Raw genomic sequence first — 21,172 nt, 5'->3', positions numbered from 1 at the left:
CATTTATATTTTTGGCAGAATATCCCCTCTACAGATCTGCAGAACATTGCTCTGTCCCATCTAGATTTATGGTCTGCAGATTATCTAATCACACAGACCCTTCTTCAGATAGGCACAATATAGTTCTCTTCTATCTGTAGAAGGGTCTGTGTGATTAGATAATCTGCAGACCATAAATCTAGATGGGACAGAGCAATGTTCTGCAGATCTGTAGAGGGGTAAGTGATGGGGATAATCTGACAAACATATAAATAGATAGGCACAATATAGTTCTCTTCTATCTATTTATATGTTCGGCAAATTATACCCATCACTTACCCCTCTAATCACTGACCTCCTCTAGAGATCTGCATTGTCATTTTCCTTCCACTTCACAATTTTGTGCCGGTCTATCACATAAAATAAATTTACGTTTTTGGTTGTAAATGACATGACAAAATGTGGATTATTTCAAGGGGTGACTGAATTCTTATTCCAGGCTCTGTTCCTTTATTACTGAAGGCCCCTTTCACACTTGTGTGACCTCAAAGTCACACATTTTTTACCGCGTTTTTTGCCGCAAAGCAATACCTATTATATTTTTCTTTTTGCGCCACCCCCCAAAAATTTTGAGCACCAGCCGCCACTGGTTGGCATATGTGCAGACTTGGTCCTGAGCCTTGCTGTGTGTCTGTTAAAACACAGTGCTGCTCTGCCCTGAACCCTTCTTCCTCGTCACTGCATTTGATTGATTGCAGCAGGAGCCAAGGGCTCCCACTGCTCTCAGGGGGGGGGGGAGAGAGAGAGAGAGCAGTGCCACTGCTCATAGACACAGCGCTAGATCGAGATCAGGCTCAGGTAAGTGTTTAGAATAGGATAGGGTAGAAGCAGCATTCATATGGTTTTTTTTCCTTAATGCACAGAATGCATGAGGGTAAAAAATGTAAGCTTTTACTTTACTTTAAGCTAGTTAATCTATTCTGTTAGTGTATGGCAAGCTCCATACAGTTTTTGTATGTGATAAGAGAGGAAGGGTATTGCAGAATTCTTTAGCCAAACAAATATTTGAACTATTACATCTTTATTACTTTGAGTTAATCACTATTTCTCGTTAAATGGTTTAACACATTTTGTCTCTAGTCTTGGTGGTCTAGCTTTGTTAAGCACAACAACCATACGGTATCTCACAAAAGTGAGTACACTCCTCACATTTTTGTAAATATTTTATTACATCTTTTCATGTGACAACACTGAAGAAATGACACTTTGCTACAATGTAAAGTAGTGAGTGTACAGCTTGTATATCGGTGTAAATTTGCTGTCCCCTCAAAATAACTCAGCACACAGCCAATCGTGTCTAAACTGCTGGCAACAAAAGTGAGTACATCCCTAAGTGAAAATGTCCAAATTGGGCGCAATTAGCCTTTTTCCGGCTTCGGTGTCTTGTGACTTGTTAGTGTTACAAGGTCTCAGGTGTGAATGGGGAGCAGGTGTGTTAAATTTTGTGTTATCGCTCTCACTCTTACACTGGTCACTGGAAGTGCAACATGGCACCTCATGGCAAAGTACTCTGAGGATCTAAAAAAAAAAATTCACTTTTGTTCACTGACGGACTAAGCTCCATGTCTTCTAGACCATTGGGCTTATGCTCCTCTCTCTTCAGGAGTAGGACTAGGCGGAAACAATTTTGGCTACCCCCCTAAAGGCAGTCCCAGGGGGTATACCATCACTACATGCTTTAGTACTTCAGTTTTTTCTGCCTAGTTAGGAGTAAGGACCTGGCTCTCTGCTGGGATCTGCGGTCCTCGCATTTTTTCCTTTTTAAATGGGAATTTTTTCTTTTTTTTCTTATTTTTGTTCCTGTGTGAACTAAAATCAACAGCTGGACTGGGCGACGCACTGGATATCCTAGATCCTTATGGTCTTCCCTGTCTGGCCTGCGAGCATTACCCAACTATTAGCTCCGCGCTAGGTTGGCCACGACATAGCCCCAATGGACTGAAACACCTCGCAAAGGTTGCATAGACATGGTCACGACAGCAGTCACGATCAGAGTTGCAGCGTACCTCCGGCTCCAGCACCCCCATTCCAAGATGGTGTAGTGGGCTGCTGGGAGTAGTGCCCATCTGATACCATGGTGTGGTGAGTAGTGTCCCTCCTCCTTTATTTTAGAATTGGCGGTGGTGGGCACAGGCTCTCCCTGGGGATGGTCGGCCTCCTTCTTTGTCCTCCCTCCCCTCACCTCTCCTTTCCCCCCTCTCCCTAGCGGGGCCCTCCTCTGCCCCCTTTCTCCCCCCTTTAGCCCCCTTTTGTGGACACGGGTATATTTTTGGATTGGGGGGGCTTCACTGGTGTTGGGCCGGAGAGTGGTGGGTGGCTGTTGCTGTCAGCCCCTCTTTTGGGGGTGCCTGTACCTTGGTGCTGCAGGGGGGGGGGGTTTCCTCCTGGTGGATGCTTTCTTCCCTGGGATCCAGTGGGGTCCTGGGTCCTGTGCAGCACTGCGTGGCGCTGCCATTTTGCTGTTGATGCTGTTTCCCGGTTTTGGCGGCCATGTTTGTGTAGTCCCATCGGCCATGTTTTTGGTTTCCCATTGCAAATAGCGGCAGCCATTTTCTTGTAGTCCAAGTGTGGTGATGTGCTGTGGGGGGCCTCTAGTGTCCGTTTCGGTGCTTCCACGTCCATCGCAGTGTGGCAGGCTGTTTGGCGCTCTCCAGCTCTGGGGTGGTGAGTCTCTGTGGGTATGCGATCCTTCCTCTGCTATACAGCTCTGGTGCTCCAGCGGTGTACGGGGGGGGCTTCTTTTTTTTTTTTTTACTTTTTCTTTTTGTACATGGTGTGGCTCCGAGTAACCATGGAACCCCTGGACTGTGTTTCACCACCTGTCCCACTCCTTGAAGCTGCGGGACCCTCTGGGTCTCAGTCTGCCCTGGCGGCCATGACGGCAGCCCTGCAGTCACTTGCCTTTAAGGTAGATATGGCAAATCTTCCAAGATGACAAAGGTGTTCCTCTTTCCTGCCTATTTTGACAAGATTGTCATTAATAATGGGGTTCCCCGAAATGCATGGTTTTAATACCTAAGCATTTTGCTAAGAGATATCCCTTTTGAGGAGTCCTGTGGACATGAGAGCTGAGGCTCTGTCCGGTACCTTTTCACCGTGGCAAGTTCAATGTTGAGGCCGGTGTTTGCTATCACCTCAGACCTTAACAGAATGGGCAAAAACTTTACGCCAGGATCTGGAAGGGGGTAAACACCCTCCCGAGCTGGCGGGTCAGTTGATCCAGGTGCAATAGTACATTTGTGATGCATCTTTGGATGTGGCCCCCTTGGCCAGCAGGGTATCTGTGACGGCGGTGATTCTTTGCCGCATGATTTGGTGCAAGCACTGGTCGGCCGACCAGGCTTCTAAAAAGGTGTTGACTGATCTACCTTTTGTAGGTGACCATTTGTTTGGTGCCTCTATGGAAGAGATCATTAAGGGCCTTATGGGAGGTAAGAGTACATTACTTCCATACATTGCTAGGGGTAAGGGACCTTGTCGTAAACGTGGTCCTTTTTTCTTGGCTGGCTCACAAGCGGCCCTTTCATCTGTCTGAATCACAGGAAAAGGGTTTGAGATCCACCCGTAATTTTGCAGGAGGCTCCAAGAGACTCTGGAATGGTAAGTCAAAAGCAGGCCCTACTTTACCACAGACAAGCCTTCCCCAGCCTAAAGGGGCGCTCTCAATCGCATCTGGGTGGGGGGACTTCTTCGTCTTTCTCTGGAGCCGGGGACCTCGTTTATTCAGGACAAATGGGTCCACGAGTTGATTCGGTTCAGTTACAAGATGGAGTTTCGGGCCTTGCCTGTAACAAGGCTCTTTCCTTCCAACTTTCGCCTGTCTCCTGATCGGCTACAGGACCTCTATGGGGCAGTGCAGGACCTGTTAGCACAAGAGGTCATTGTGCCGGTTCCAGAGTCAGAATGGTTTCAAGGTTATTCAAATCTGTTTACAGTTCCCAGGAAGGAAGGCAAGGTACGTCCGATCTTTGATGTCAATGCTCTGAACCGCTTTGTGTGGGTTCAGAAATTTTGGATGGAGTCTATCCGCACAGTAGTAGCTGTCCTTCATCAAGGGGATCTTCTGGCTTCTATCGATCTCAAGGACACTTACCTTCATATTCCTATGTATGTTGGGCATCAGCGTTTTCTTCTTTTTTCCATGGGGAAGGAGAATTATCTATTCATGCCGTTACCCTTTGGTCTAGCCTCAGCTCCTTGGGTGTTCACAAAGGTCTTGGCCCCAGTGCTGGCCTTGCTATGGCAGAAGTGGATCGAGGCACTAGGATACCTGGGCGATGTGCTTCTGCATGCAGAGTTTTCTTCGGCTCTAGAAGCCAACTTGGACATTACTGTGCAAACTCTACAGGAATTCGGATGGACACTGAGTTTTCAGAAATTGGCTTGGACTCCATCCTCCAAACTGGATTACTTGGGTCTGACGCTGGACTCGGCATCTGTCCTGGTGTTTCTTCCTCAGGCAAAACTGCTGAAACTACAGGATGCGATTCGGCTCTGGTTGTCCAGCCGTCAGTCGTCGCTCAGGACTTGCATGCAGGTGTTGAGCCTGATGGTTTCCACCTTCGAGGCGGTTTTGTTTGCTCGGTTCCATACCAGACCTCTGCAAAAAGAGATTCCGACCAAATGGAACAAGGATCCACTGTCGTTGGATGATCTGAACCTGTTGGGTCGGGGTACGAGGGGGTCTCTGCTATGGTGGCTTTGCACACCGGCACTTCGCCTGGAAAAATCCTTTCTTCCCCTGTATTGGACTGTGATAACCACAGATGCCAGTCTGTCCGGGTGGGGAGGTGTCTTGGGAGTGTACTTGGCCCAAGGTGTTTGGACTCGAGAGGAGTCCAGTCTGTCGATCAATATCCTGAAGATTCGGTGATGAGGCTTTGTCTCAATGGACATATTGTCTGCAGATACGCCCTGTGAGGATTGAGACAATGCTACGGCTGTGTCAAACATGTGTCAATCATATGTCAATCATCAAGGGGGCAAAAGGAGTGCCCTGGCGTCCCGGGAAATGGCCGGTATCTTGAGGTGGGAAGAACTTTATATTCCAGCCCTCTCTGCTGTGCACATTCCGGGGGGTAGAGAATTGGCAAGCAGACTATCTTCGTCAGTAGACGTTGGATCTGGGAGAATGGTCTCTTCACCCGGAAATGTTTCATCAGCTGTGCCTTTGGTGGGGGACCCCCAATGTTGACCTGTTGGCCTCCCATCTCAACAGGAAGGTGCAGAGGTTGGTGCCAAGGTCTCGGGATCCTCTGGCAGAAGCCCTGGTGGCCCTTTTCGATCAGTATCGTCTGATTTACGCTTTTCTTCCAATAAAACTTTTGTCAAGATTGCTACATAGAATCGAGGTAGAAGGGATTCCAGTCATTCTGGTGGCACCAGACTGGCCACGGTCTTGGTACGCAGGCCCAGTAAGGCTGGTAGCAGACGTCCCTTGGAAACTTCCTCTGAGGGAAGATCTTCTGTCTCAGGGACCAATCTTCCATCCTGCTTTACAGTCGCTGGCTTTAACGGCTTGGCTATTGAAAACCAGATGTTGAAGAACAGAGGGCTGTCTGAGTCGGTGATTCCTATATTTTTTAAAATTAGGAAATCTACTTCCAGAAAAGTTTATCAGAGTTTGATCTCCGTGGGATCTCAATTTGGTACTGTCGGCGCTTCAAAAGCCTCCTTTTGAAGACGTTCGTGAACTCCCTCTGCTCACTCTGTCGCAGAAGGTGGCCTTTCTAGTAACTATTACTTCTGCACGTAGGGTGTCGGAGTTGGCTGCGCTGTTCTGTCAGTCCCCTTATCTGGTGATTCATGGGGACAAACTGGTGTTGCGACCCTATCAGGCATTCCTTCCTAAGGTTGTCTTGGGGTTTCATTTGAATGAAGTTATTGTGTTACCGTCTTTATGTCCTAAGCCGAAACATCCTAAGGAAATTGCTTTACATTCCTTGGATGTGGTCAGGGCGATTTGGATGTACCTGGCGGTGACTGAAATCCAATTCTTTGTTTGTTCTTACAGATAGACCTCGTAAGGGGCGGGCAGCACCTGCTGTGATCATTTTCTAGGTGGATTACGCAGACGGTTGTGCAGGCCTATTCCATTAAGGGTCAGGTGCCTCCTTTCACTGTCAAGACGCATTCTACAAGGGCACTTAGTGCCTCCTGGGCCTTCTTGCATCAGGTGTCAGTGCTTCAGGTGTGCAAGGCGGCTACGTGGTCGTCTGTACACACACACACAAAATTTTATAAGGTAGATGTACTTGCATCTTCTGATGCAGCGTTCGGGTGCAACGTTTTTCAGGCTGCGGTTGCTGATGCTCCCGTCTCCTTGAGGGTGTAATTTTTTCCTGGTGGTGAGCTCCAGTTGTTCCTGGTTGACCTCCTGTTTTACCTAGTTGGCTATGTTTAGCCTTGTTGGGAATTATATCTCTTGCTGTGTTTTTCCCACCCCTCATTTGACACTGCTTTGGGACATCCCAATGGTCTAGAAGACATGGAGCTGTGTCCAGCAGTGAACGAAAAAGAGAGAAACTGGATTTTTGTCATACCGTTTTCTCTGAGGTTCATTGACGGACACCCGCCCCTCTGTTGGGTTGAGTTATGTATTCTTCTGACACTGCTTGTTACAAACTGAAGTCCTATAGCAGGAAGTGATGGTATACCCCCTGGGACTACCTCAAGGGTGTAGCCAAAATTGTTTCCACCTAGTTTCCTGAAGAGAGAGCAGCATAAGCCCAATGGTCTAGAAGACATGGAGCTGTGTCCATCAGTGAACCTCAGAGAAAATGATTTTACAGTAAGATGAAAATTATTTTTTTGCCCTACATAAAGATGGCCTAGACTATAAGACGATTGCCAAGACTCTGAAACTGAGCTGCAGCACGGTGGCCAAGGCCACATAGTTTAACAGGACAGGTTCCACTCAGAACAGGCCTCGCCATGGTCTACCAAAGAAGTTGAGAGCACATGCTCAGTGTCCTATCCACAGGTTGTCTTTTGGAAATAGACGTATGAGTGCTGCTCAGACCATACGCTGCACACTGCATCAAATTGGTCTGCATGGCTGTCATCCCAGAAGCAAGCCTCTTCTAAAGATGATGCACAAGAAAGCCTGCAAACAGTTTGCTGAAAACAAGCAAACTAAGGACATGGATTACTGGAACCATGTTCAGTGGTCTGATGAGACCAAGATAAACTTATTTGGTTCAGGTGGTGTCAAGCATGTGTAGCGGCAACCAGGTTAGGAGTACAAAGACAAGTCTGTCTTGCCTACAGCCAAGCATGTTTTTTTGAGAACGCTCTGATTGGCGGAGCGAAACACGTCAAGCCGTCCGAACACGTAGTACGTCATTTCCGGCTGCAACCTCTTCCGGCTTCCGGTTACACGGGTGGAACGCACGGCCATTCATTTGGCGTCCCGTGGGTTTGCTAAAGGCGGATTGACTTTCCATATATTGTAAGTGTATCTTTATGTTGCGTGTATAATAAACTTTTGGAACATACTGCACGATGATGGCCCTTTTTCTTTTTATGATATTGGGGAGCATTACCGGGATAATTACCTGGATATAGAGGCACAGGAGATCTACAGCTTGTATCTGTTGGCGATCCATAGAGGTGTTCACCTCATAAAACCAGTTTTAAGGCAATAGTTCTCTCAGCTTCTGGTGAGTGGGGAACCGAGAGGGGAGCACCAACTCACTAGGACTGAGCACCGGCACTTTATTCATATATTTATTGAGCACGAAGCACTTATATGAGCACAAGAGACTTGCACTTTATTCAGTTTGGAAGATTATAATTGCTATGAACTTTTAATTTTATATTTTTATATTTATTTTGATATATGATATGTTACACATATGAGATTATTTTTGGAATATATTTATGTTGTTGTTTATATTTAGTGTGACACTATATTTGTATGCACAGTTGCACAGTTATTTATCTGCACGAGCACTTTATGATGATATTTATTAATTAGTATAATTGATGTTAATGGTTTCGGTTTAAGCAGCGCAGGTACTTAGTTTTTTAGTCAAGCATGGTGATGGGAGTGTCATGGTCTGGGGCTGCATGAGTGCTGCCGGCACTGGGGGGCTACATTTCATTGAGGGAACCATGAATGCCAACATGTACTGTGACATACTGAAGCAGAGCATGATCCCCTCCCTTTGAACACTGGGCCACAGGGCAGTATTCCAACATAACGACCCCAAACACACCTCCAAGACGACCACTGCTTTGCTAAAGAAGCTGAGAGTAAAGGTGTGATGGACTTGCCAAGCATGTCTCCAGATCTAAACCCTATTGAGCATCTGTGGGGCATCCTCAAACTGAAGGTGGAAGAGTGCAAGGTCTCTAACATCCACCAGCTCCATGATGTCATCATGGAGGAGTGGAAGAGGACTCTAGTAGCAACCTAATAATCTTTGGTGAACTCCATGCCCAAGAGGGTTAGGGCAGTGCTGGAAAATAATGGTGGCTACACACAATAGTAACACTTTGGGCCCAATTTGGACATTTTCACTTAGGGGTGTACTCGCTTTTGTTGCCAGCAGTTTAGACATTAGAAATCTATTTGTGGGAGGAAAAAAATGACATACATTTTATTTGGGTACAGTGTTGCACGACCGGGCAATTGTCAGTCAAACTAACTCAGTGCCGTATTGCAAAAAATGGTCTAGCCATGAAGGGGGGTAAATCTTCCATAGTTTAAGTGGTTAAATAACCCTTATCTAAACTATGATTAGGTAATGCCCTGTATTGCATTAGGCCTGTTAATCATTTCCCTACCCACTGTCAGGTTGCGAAATGTTTGTATGTCTGTGGTCACACGGTGACCTCTGAAGGCGACCCCCAAGTCTTTCATGGTAATCTCCATTGTTCTGCTGTGATAAAGTCAGAGGTAGGGATCAAAGAATCCCGATTTGTGAAGATTCACGTAGTATTGGAATCTAGATGTAAAGTTTATATGAATAAAATGAGTGACTGTTTATACATATATTCAGGAGAAAAATATTTTAGTTTTTCAAATTGATCAGTTTTTAGATGGAAGGGGAGTGCACAAACATGGACTCCCAAGATAAAAATGTAAATATTTTAATTTAGGAATGGATCACCAACTCTGCCTGTGTCCCCTTTGTCCTTGTTACCATTGTCACTGGTAAAAATCCCAAATTTTTAGTTGTCAATGTTAGGAATGTTTTTCTATAGAGATGTGTTGCTATGACAACTGTCTGAGGATGTTTAACTTTTGAGATTTCTGTTGTGTCTAGCGGACAAGAAGTGAAGGGAAATATCCAAAATGGGACACCCATAAAAGAAAACTTAATAGGGGATATACTTTGTCTGGTATTTTAAAGGACAATTTGGTGGTGCATGAATATGTTGACTTCATCTAATTTCCATGGCGAGAAACATCTACAGAATCTTTGAAGGGTAAATACTCGAGTATAAGCTGAGGCACCTAATTTTACCACAAAAAACTGGGAAAACGTATTGACTTGAGTATAAGCCTAGGGTGGGAAATGCAGCAGCTCCTGGACCCAACTGGACCACCACGAGACCCAAAATAGGGGCTACGGGCATGGTGCAGGGGCTGCGGGCAAGGTACAGGAGATGCAGGGCTGCGGGCAAGGTACAGGAGATGCAGGGCTGTGGGCATGGTACAGGAGATTCAGGGCTGCGGGCATGGTACAGGAGAATCTCCTGTACCATGCCCGCAGCACTGCATCTCCTGAGGAGTCTCACTTACCTTTCGGTGAGGCACCTTACATTTAGAAATGGCGCCGCCCAGCACCAACCTGTCACCGGACTAGCCGAACGTGTACGGGCTTTCCCGAGCGGTGGCGGCGCATGCGCACTTCACCAGAGAACACGGGGACCCTCACTCGAGTATAAGCCGAGGGGGGCTTTTTCAGCATAAAAAAATGTACTGAAAAAGTCGGCTTATACTCGAGTATATACTGTAATTGAAGTTCAAGTGGTAGTAAACACTGCTTTGTGACTTTTAACTACAAGTAAGTTTAAAATAAAGTTTTTAAATGTAGGTACAAGAAATAACTCCTACACTTTGTTGGATTTTTCACAATTTCTTCAGCCGGTGAGATCACCGGTGCATGTGCACTGCACTCTTGAGTTTGTGTGCCATCCATTCAGAGCGCTGTGCTGTAATTGTGACTTCAATGCGCATGCACAGGAGTGACATAGCAGCTCAGCCATTCAAAAAGCCGGAGCCTGTGACCCCAAAATGAATACCAGGTGAGGAAGGAAGCCCTGTCAGCCATGACAGGATCATGCTAGAGGGTTGTCGTTTAATGCCGTGCATACTAGCACATTATGCCTTTTTGATCTTTTTTTTTTCTCTAGATTTCTTTTTTTTTTTTTTTCAAACTCTTTTTATTGCAAAAGGTATAAATACAATTTACAGAGTAGAGTAATTTTCATTAACCGTTATAAAGGATATTGCAAAATAATGAAAACTGCTTGTCTCACAACCATAGAGACCCATAAACATCAAATAGGACATACATATATATATATATATATATATATATATATATATATATATATATATATATATATATATATATATATATATATATATACATATACATTTGAGATCAATGGGTGCATTCAAAGTCGTAAAGTGGCTATAACTGAAGCAATGGCAGTTACCAAATCCAGGCATTAAAATCACAGTAATATAGCACAGTGTTCCATTAAGTAGAAGAGCTCCAAATATCTCACATTTTGTTATATTTTTTAAGACAACCTCTTTGCTCAAATTGTAATTTCTCATAGGGGAAAATTTGGTTGTCTGATTGAATCCAGTTGTTCACTGAAGGAGTATTGGGTTGAATCCATTTAAGTCAGGGGTCAGGAACCTTTTTGGCTGAGAGAGCCACGCACACCACATATTTTCAAATGTAATTCCGTGAGAGCCATACACTATATTTTAGGGGTCGGGAACCTTTATTTAAGTAACGCAGTGACGAATTTCAAAAAATGGCCTGGTCATTAAGGGAGTAAAACCTTCCAGGGCTGAATTGGTCAAGGAGCTGGAATATTAAAGTTGACTTCCCCTGTTCTCACTAGTGCGATTTGCAGGGCACGACAATGGAAAGGAGAAATAACCTTAGCGCAAACAGAAAGTGGATGTGTAGCCCATATGTGCCAAAATTTCAATGTCTGGGGAAATGTTATTAAAAAATTCCACTGTATATACGCCTGCAGGCCTGCACCACTTCTTCAGTGAGGGTATTGGGAGCCTCTGTAAACTGTGAATAAAAGATAAAAAACAAGGTGCAGGCTAGCCTATAATTTTTTGCTTTCTGTGCTTCCCTGTCTCAACTTGGTATTTGCAAATACTCTTTCTGAAAGAGTATTTGCAATTACTTGAGACAGGGGAAGCACAGAACGCAAAATATTTACACTGACGAGTCTGACTGACTGACCTGTTGCTTCAGGACCTCCCTCGGCTCTACGCTGAGCCCATGCTGCCGCCTAGAGAAGAGGGAGGTGGCCGGTGGTGGGTGGAGTAAATGTAGGAGCGGAGGAGGAATTTGACCATTGCCCTCGCTCTCCCGCTGTCACGTGACGACGCTGACGTCGCATGACATTACTGGTTGCTAGACGCCAAGTGGCATACGCGCAACCAGTGTGGCCTCAGTGCGCAGGCATGGACTCGACTCGGGGCTAATAATGATATACTCATAGCAGGAGACCCTATTTCTCTGTGAGCCAGATGCAGCCATCAAAAGAGCCACGTCTGACTCGCGAGCCATAGGTTCCCTACCCCTGATCTAAGTGCTATGGATTTACGAGACAGAAAGCGTGTTTCTTTCAGCAATATTCTCTTATATTGGGGTCTAAGCTCCTCATCAAGTATACTTAGAAGGCACACCTCTGAGGTTAAGGGCACTGGTGTGGACAGAACCTCTACAAGCTTCCGACAAACCAGCCAATTACCGGGCATAGCCAAATAACGTGGGCTAAGTCTCCTCTAGGGCAATCACACCTTGTGCAGTTTGATACGGTTCATAGCATGTAGTCTGGGGTCAAATAAAACTGATGGATCATATACAGTGTGGTCAACTTTTTATTAACAGCAGGGGAAACCTACAAATGGGAAGAGCGTGCTTCTTCCCAGTCTTCATCAGAGAGATTAGGAATCAGCACTTGCCACTTAGTGCAAACCTCTAGTGGGGTGGTCTTCAATGTAGTTTTATTATTATTATACTCATTATTTTAAATGCAATCTAAAAATATTGAATAGGCCGTAGTGGTAATAATGTAGTAACAACCCATTTATAGAGTTCTTTTGCACAACTTTTAGTTTAATTTAATCTTGGTTGAACTGAAAAAGAAACAAACTCCTTAAGACACTAAAATCTATTTTAGACAGGGGAAAATTAATTGCAAGTGAGAAAATCTTCTGATGTGCATCCCATCACCGAAATAAGTGAAATGCACACCCACCAGAATAAAAAATCCTGCTTTAAAGTGATTCAAGTTTTTTTTTTTTTTCTCTTTTAAAAATTACAAACATGTTCTCCTCCTCTTCTCGGGTCCCCTGCCAGCGCTCCTGGCTCCACCCTCCTCCACCCTCCTTCCAAGTGCCCTCACAGCAAACAGCTTGCTTTGGGGTCACCCAAGCAGGTTGCTCCCGAGCTTCTGCTCTGTGTTCATTCAGACTCTGAGCCATGGCTTGGCCCCTCACTGACTGTGATTGACAGCAGAGGGGGCTAATGGCTCCCGATGCTGTTTCAGCCAGTGAAGATTCCCCGGAGAGCCGAGACTTACGTGCACATCTTTGGATCAAAATGAGGCTTGGGTAGGTATTAGTGGGGGTTGGGGGGCTGCTGCACATATATTTTAACCTTCATGCTTGAAGGTAAGAAAACCTTGAGCCATTGGAACCTCTTTAAGCATCTCTTTCGTAGTCATTGACTAACCAAATTTTTCTTGTTTCTAAAAAATCTCTAGCTTTACCAAACAAATCAATAGGTTTGCATATGTTCTGATAAAAAAAGTTTCATGTTTTTCAATTAACCTTCTAAATACTAAATTGTGAAATTATTTTTGTTACACCTTTACTCCGTTAATGTGTTTTTTTTTTATTGTGTGTGTCAGTGGTAAATGAAAGCCAAAGTATATGGTTATGTTTGTTGGTATTTATTCTTTCACAACACGACAGCTGTATAACTGTTATAACGTTTTATCACTGCAGCATTGTTTGTGTTGGTGGCGATGGAATGTTCAGTGAAGTGCTCCATGGCCTTATAGGCCGTGTACAAAAGGATACTGGTGTTGATCATAACAATCCTAAAATTCCATTATCTCAGTGCTATATGAGGATTGGCATTATTCCTGCTGGTAAGTTGGCTATTTATGTTCGTTGTAACCTCCTGTTGTTCTGCTTCGTTTGTGGTTTTGTGATACTGACCTTTCTGCTCAGTGATGCAGTTCATTTTATTATTCCATATGTGACCTTGCTGTGATAAAATCCCATTTCAACTATATACCAAATCTAGCATATCAAAATGAATATATATTTTGGATCATGTTCACATCAATGAGGATTAAACTCGTTGCATTCACACCCTTTAGGTTTCTGCCTGTATGCAAGGTCATGTTCCTTACCTCCTTAATTAAGTCAAGCTTTTTCTCATGTTATTTGCAATGTTTTTTATTTTTTCAGGTACATACAAATTAGTAATATTTCCCCAGAAAAAAAATAGACATTGGTTACTGAAATTGATGTGTTTTATGTTTTGACACTTCCATCCTTTTAAGAAGTGTTTTGGAATTGCTCCGATAAGTACTTACAAATCTCTGTTTGTGAAAGAAAAGCACGCCATTTGTGTTTTTGTTGCAAAAACTTTCAGTGCAATGAAAAACAGCTTGTATTCCCATGAAAAATGATAATGTGAGCTGCAGTATTAAATTGAAAGTAAAGGCAAAGTGTTACTAACTCTAAACCTACTCCCACCCCAATTCAAAGCCTAATTTATCTTACCCTGTGAAGAAAAGATTGCTATGCTTGCCTATTTTGCAGCCTCTCCGGTCCGGTCTCCAGCAGTTTCTGTGTGTTGTGCAGAAGAAAGCCAACAACGGCTGGGAAATGCTTGGGAAAGGGCAAAATCCATAGACTTTCTATGGGACTTCCGTTGTCAGCTGCCTTTCCTACACCCTGAAGCCATTGCTGACAGCTCAACCTGGGACTGGACTAGAGCAGGAGCAGATCATTATTCGCAACGTGCATATAGGTGTTTAATCATTCGAAAAAATGCATACAGTCATATTTCAAAAACACAAAAGCTAATTTTGAGCTTGTAGCCTGTAGAGGCTTACCCAAATCTAGAGGATAGCCACCAAGAGAAGGGGTCCATATCCAGGGACCAAACTCTCCACTGGAACAAACATGGGAGCCAATAATAGCTGAAGGGCACTCAGAGGTTGATATTGTAACAAGATATGCAAAAATCTAAGGCCTAGTGAAAATTGATTAAGGACAACATCATCACTTTAAGTTTACAGAGCCACAAAAGAGGGAGTACCTACATTTGTCACAGAGATATTGCACGTGAGGTAAGATGTCCCAGAGTGGCCTCAAAACAACCATAAATACAGTTAGTAAAGTTATTTGGCAATTATATGGTCTATAAAAGCAAAAAAGAAAGGGGTCTTAAAATTGCGCTTTAAGGCAGGACATAGATGCCGATAAGTCCTACCTGTATATAGACTTAAAACACTCCCCTCCAGGTTTCTGCCTTGGTTTGCAGGAAGCGAATGATCACCTCCCTTAAATGGCTCCACCCCTGTGTGATGTTGTCGGGCCCAATCTCCCAACTGTGCAGGGAAACCCATTGGTAGTGCCCAATGCAGCATCTGCTTTCAGTACAGGGAGAGGACCTGTAGAGCACCCATACAGATGGTGAAAGAGGCAGAGCCTTGTCCCCCCCCCCAAATCTGCCCCCTTCCAATCAGGAGAGCTCATGCCCACCACAAAAAAAGGAAGCCAAGGCATTCATCAAGACCTTCCCCACTCTGGGCACCGCCTCCAGCAGGGGAAGCCTGTCAGGACATACTTTCTTAGACACATATTTAACCTAATGAAGCAGAGTGTATGAATTCTTTCAAGAACTCAAAAATATGAATATTTGAAAGAAAATGTTTACATGATTGGGTAAACAAGCAGTACATGTACAGATGATTCAAACTAACATGAACATTCACTGTGATAACAGGAATTTTCACATGACAAAACACAAGTAGAAATCAGTATACAAATCCGAAACAAGAACAAAAACAAGTAACATGATCTTGTTTATTACAAAATCTCTTGATAGTCACTTGCTGTTAAGATAGTGCAAGGTTTTGCACCACGTTTTACTTACAAAAAAAAAATAATTTACTTCCAGAGTCTATCATGGATCTATTTAACTACTTCCATACCACTTCCATATCGCAGTACATAATGACGTCCTGTGCTTTAAGTGGAGATATCTGAATGATTCCCCATGCCACCCTCATGTGCTTCTACCAGCTCGCCGTGCAAACGGCGACTTGGAGAAGGAATCCTCAGGTGGAGGAAGTTTACCATAGAGAATACCGATAACCAGATGGTCCCCGTCGGTCTCTATCACTCTCAGAGGCCCGGGCGCGACGTTATGACATCACATTAGGCCTGGCAGTTGTCAACACTGCCGTGATCTCGGCTGTAAAGCCGCAATTGTTTTTTTTTTTTTTTTAATTCAGCCTTTCCCCCTTTCTGTCCCCCCACAATAGTGTCCTCTTTCCACTTTCACATCACATCACTCCCTCTCCCCTCCCCTCCCCAATAATGTATCCTCTGCACCCCACTGTCCTGTTCTCTGCACCCCCCCCCCAACATGGTAGTTCTCTGCCCCCACAAGTAATGACGTTTGCCCCCTTCACAACACACAGCTGTGTAGGTAGCGCTTTCCTACCTTACACCGGCTGTACATCAGAGCGGAGTGAGAGGCAGCACAGTGCTGGATGGAGGTGGGAGCGGGAGCGGGAGCTGCCAGAGTTGACATTTCATGTTACCAAGCTGATGATTGCTTGCTAGGACCACTTGGCAAAGAATCACCTGCTGGTTAACATGCAAAGTTAACTACAGCAGCTCCCGATCTCCCAGCCTCCATTCAGCACTGTTTTTTGCCTCACTCCGCTCTGCTATTAAAAGGAGAGTGATGGCGGCTTGGGGGAAGCATCGGCAAATCCCTGTTTGTGACCTACCTGTGGGCTTTCCACAATTGACTGGTAGATCGTGATCAATAGTTTGCTGACCCCAGATGTAGATGGTAATAAAATAGAAATGAATAATACAAATTCCTTAGTGATTTAGTTGAGGACGTAGGGCAGTGTCAATGTTCTGGGATGCTATATAAATCCTTATAATAATAATGTCTCGTTTGATTCATCTGAGATAGGTTTTCTTTTTTTGTCTTCCACTGGTTTTTTTTTTTATCGAGAGAACAGAAAAGAATGTTTCTCTTACGTCCTCCGACAGTCGCCGCCTCTTCATATTCGTCACATATGGGGTATTAGACTTTGCTCCGAAGGAGTAGCTAGGCAACAGAATATGTTAACAATAAAGCTTTAACATATCCCACCCTCAAGGGGTGGTCCCCTCAGTCAATACCCTCCTACTTCCTGCAACCATATCTCAGTTTTAATGTCTAGCTTGTCAGGACAAACCGTTCAAAGGCCAGGGCTCTCAGAAGAAACCCTGGTCTGGGAAACAGAAGTCCGGCCAATCCGGACCTGCGGCCCATAACAGTTCGGCCTGAAGGAGCGCCCTCACCCAGTTTTGGGGTGGGGGGACGCTTGCTCGGTTTTCTTCAGCCCTGGTTGGCCCGTGTGCGGGACAGATGGGTTCTGGAAATCGTTCGATCTGGTTACAAGATCGAGTTTCTCTCTCGGCCAGAGAGCAGATTTTTTCCCTCAAATCTACAACTGTCTCCAGAGCGCCTGCGGGATCTGCACCTGGCGGTGCGGGACCTGAGGGCTCAGGGAGTGGTGGTTCCGGTGCCTCATCGGGACAGATTTCGGGGGTTTTATTCCAATCTGTTCACCGTGCCCAGAAAGGAGGGCAAGGTTCGTCCAATTCTGGACTTGAAAGCTCTGAACCGCTCTGTGCGGGTTCGCAAGTTCCGCATGGAATCCCTGCGCTCGGTGGTGGCTGCCCTGGTTCCGGGGGAATTCATGGCCTCCATCGATTTGAAGGATGCGTATCTTCACATCCCCATTTTCGAGGGTCATCAGAGATACCTTCGATTTGCCATTGCGGAGGATCACTACCGGTTCGTGGCGTTGCCCTTTGGGCTCGCCTCGGCTCCGCGGGTCTTCACCAAGGTGCTTGCACCGGTTCTGGCATTATTGAGGGCCCAGGGCATTTCTGTCCTGGGGTATCTGGACAACATTCTGATTCGGTCTGCGACCAGTCAGGGTCTGGAGAAGGACCTGTCTATCACGATGCAAACTCTGCAGGAGTTCGGTTGGACGATAAATGTTCCAAAGTCGACACTGAGTCCGTCGGTTCGTCTTCCCTATCTGGGAATGATACTGGACTCGGTGCAGGCGAAGGTCTTCCTGCCGGAAGACAAACTCAGGACTCTTCAGGAGGAAGTCAGGTCCCTCAGGGACGTTCCGAACTCGTCTCTGCGGACGTGTATGAGATGTCTGGGATTGATGGTCTCGGCTTTCGAGGCGATTCCTTTCGCGCAGTTTCACACGCGGGGTCTCCAGGCGGAGATCTTGTCCAAGTGGGACGGGCGACCTCAATCTCTGGATCTTCAGATCTCGTTGAGTCATCGCACCAGGGAAAACCTTCTGTGGTGGCTCCAGTCCCCGTTGGTGTCCGGGGGCAAGTCGTTTCGTCCGATCTCGTGGACGATAATCACCACGGATGCCAGCCTGTCGGGCTGGGGTGGTGTTCTGGGCGTTCTGTCCGCCCAGGGGACCTGGTCGGAGGGGGAGTCTTCCCTCCCGATCAACATTCTGGAATTGCGTGCGATAAGGCTCTGTCTTCATCGCTGGACGGACCGGCTGCAGGGCTGCCCGGTTCGGGTGCAGACGGACAATGCCACGGCGGTGGCCTACATCAACCACCAAGGGGGCACCAGGAGTGCCCGAGCGGCTCGAGAAGTGGCCGACATTCTGTCTTGGGCCGAGACTCATGTCCCGGCGATAACGGCGGTTCACATTCCGGGAGTGGAGAACTGGCAGGCGGACTATCTGAGTCGCCAGACCCTGGATCAGGGGGAATGGTCTCTCCATCCGGCTGTCTTCCAGATGTTGTGCGCGAAGTGGGGTCTTCCAGATGTGGACCTGTTGGCGTCTCGCCTCAACTACAAGGTGAAGAGGTTCGTGGCAAGGACGCGCGACCCTCGGGCAGACGCGTCGGACGCGTTAGTGGCCCCGTGGCATCAGTACAGGCTGATGTACGCGTTTCCACCGATTCAGTTGCTGTCCCGGTTCCTTCGCAGGTTACACTCGGAACGCAGCACGGTGATTCTTGTGGCACCGGACTGGCCTCGCCGGTCCTGGTACGCAGACCTCGTGAATCTGGCGGTCGACGCCCCCTGGCGTCTGCCTCTTCGGGACGATCTACTGTCTCAAGGACCGATTTACCATCCTGCTTTACAGTCGCTGGCTTTGACGGCCTGGCTGTTGAGACCGAGGTCCTGAAGGAGAAGGGTCTCTCTCCAGAGGTTGTTCATACCTTGATCAACGCGAGGAAGTCTTCCTCGGGAAAGGTTTATTACCGTACTTGGAAGGCCTATTTTGCCTGGTGTGAGTCCAGGGGGTTTTCACCCCGCACGTACTCGGTTTCCCGTGTGCTGTCTTTCCTTCAGACGGGTGTCGATCAGCGTTTGGCGCTGGCTACGATAAAGGGTCAGGTGTCTGCGCTGGCCGTTCTGTTTCAACGTCCCGTGGCTTCCAACTCCTTGGTTGGCACTTTTATTCAGGGTGTGCGGCATCTGGTTCCTCCTAGGAGGGATCCTTTGCCCCCTTGGGACTTGAATCTAGTCCTATCTGTGTTACAACGTGCTCCTTTTGAACAGATCAGGGAGATCTCGTTGTCTATGTTGTCCAAAAAGGTCGCCTTTTTGGTGGCGATCACTTCGGCTCGCAGAGTGTCGGAACTGGCGGCTTTGTCCTGCAAGTCTCCGTACCTGGTTGTTCATTTGGATAAGGTGGTCTTGCGACCTAATCCTTCTTTTCTGCCGAAACGAGTTTCGGAAATCCATCTTAACGAGGATATTGTTTTGCCTTCGTTGTGCACGAAGCCTAAACATCCAAAGGAGGTGAGATTGCATTCTCTGGATGTTGTTCGGGCGATTAGGGTTTACCTTAAATCGACTGAGTCTTTTCGAAAGACGGACTCCTTGTTTGTTCTTCCAGAGGGTCCTCGGAAGGGCATGGCGGCTTCCGCCTCTACCATTGCCAAATGGATCAGGCAGACCATTGAACAGGCCTATGCCTTGCAGGGGAAGGTTCCCCCTGTGCCTGTGAAGGCGCACTCTACTAGATCTCTGAGTACGTCTTGGGCCTGTCGTCATGGGGCTTCTGTAGCCCAGGTGTGTAAGGCGGCGACTTGGTCGACCGTACACACTTTCACAAAATTCTACAAAGTAGATGTTCAGGCATCGGCGGATGCTTCCTTTGGCCGCAAGGTTCTTAGTGCGGCTGTTCCCTAGGGTCCCTTGTTGGGGACTCCTGGCTGTTGGGATAAGTTTTGTATCCCCTGGTTTTTTGTCTTTTCCTGGGTTGTTGCTCCTGTTGAGCACTTATTTTTGCTGTTGCCCAGCTGGTTTCCTTCCTTTGGTAAGGTTCCTTTCTTTGATGTGGAGACTGCGTTGCCTTTCGGCGCGGATGCGTTTCCCACCCCTCATGTTTGCACTGCTTTGGGACGTCCCCATATGTGACGAATATGAAGAGGCGGCGACCGTCGGAGGACGTAAGAGAAAACGGAATTTTTGTAAAATCTTACCTGTAAAATTCCTTTCTCTGAGTCCTCCGACAGTCGCCGCCCCCGCCCCTCTTTTGGGGTTTGAATGTATACTCTACTGCTATTCCACTAAAACTGAGATATGGTTGCAGGAAGTAGGAGGGTATTGACTGAGGGGACCACCCCTTGAGGGTGGGATATGTTAAAGCTTTATTGTTAACATATTCTGTTGCCTAGCTACTCCTTCGGAGCAAAGTCTAATACCCCATATGTGACGAATATGAAGAGGCGGCGACTGTCGGAGGACTCAGAGAAAGGAATTTTACAGGTAAGATTTTACAAAAATTCCGTTTTCTTGGCAAAGGTTTTAAAATGTCTTTTTTTTCTACCTTTTTTAAAATAAAAATTTTGTTCAGAATGTCTTTTTTAATTCTTTTGGTTTAAATGATACACCTTTTATATATAGATAGAGATATGTATATATAGCAGGGGCGTAACTACAGGGGTTGCAGGGGTTGCGGTCGCAACCGGGCCCTGTGCGGCTCCCCTGTACACCTGGATAGATGGGGCAGCAGGGGCCGCATGTAGAGAAATCACTGCCCTCCTTTTTCCTCCTGTAGCTGCAGGTTCCTCAGTATGCTGCCCCCGCCCCTCCTCCTATCCATCCAGTTCACTTGTGTTCTGCTGTCTCTGGGCCCCTGTGTGCTCCCCTGGTCCCCCCCCCTACTGTGCTTCCCCCCCTACTGAGCTTCCCCCCCCCCCACTGTGCTGCCCCCCCCTACTGTGCTCCCTACCCTCTCCTGCCGGCTGCTGCAGGGGATGTGTCACAATAAAGAACCAGGAAGGGGTCGGTAAATAGGTAATTTACCAGCCAGCTCCTTCCTTTTCTCAATGGACAGAGTCATAGTCAGTGACATTGTAAAAAAATAAAATAAAATGATAAAAAATAATACAATTAAAATACCAAAAAAATAAAAATAACTGACACCAGTGGGTGAACTTCCAGGATCGTAAAGGTCACACTTGCAACCGGGCCCTGGCATTCCGCCACTGTGGGGAGGCCCCAACATCGCAGGAAGGTGGCCCACTGCAGAACTTGTGAAAGGGTCCCGCAACGAGAGTAAAGGGCCCCAGGATCAGTGGGAAGAGTCC

The 21,172-nt window shown here is 46.4% G+C and overlaps 1 protein-coding gene across 2 annotated transcripts in view; it reads left to right on the top strand.

The window, feature by feature from the left end:
- CERK (ceramide kinase) overlaps window positions 1-21,172 on the top strand; it is a 187,678-nt gene that overhangs the window by 107,664 nt on the left and 58,842 nt on the right. For both annotated transcript variants that reach the window (XM_082254763.1, XM_082254762.1), the window contains one exon: window positions 13,268-13,413. In XM_082254763.1, coding sequence (XP_082110889.1) covers window positions 13,268-13,413 — 146 coding nt within the window. The remainder of the gene's footprint in view (window positions 1-13,267; window positions 13,414-21,172) is intronic.

The sequence above is a fragment of the Pelophylax lessonae genome (genome assembly GCF_965119305.1).
Source record: "Pelophylax lessonae genome assembly, chromosome: 4".
NCBI classification, from domain to species: domain Eukaryota; kingdom Metazoa; phylum Chordata; class Amphibia; order Anura; family Ranidae; genus Pelophylax; species Pelophylax lessonae.
This window is presented reverse-complemented; position numbering and strand designations above follow the sequence as displayed.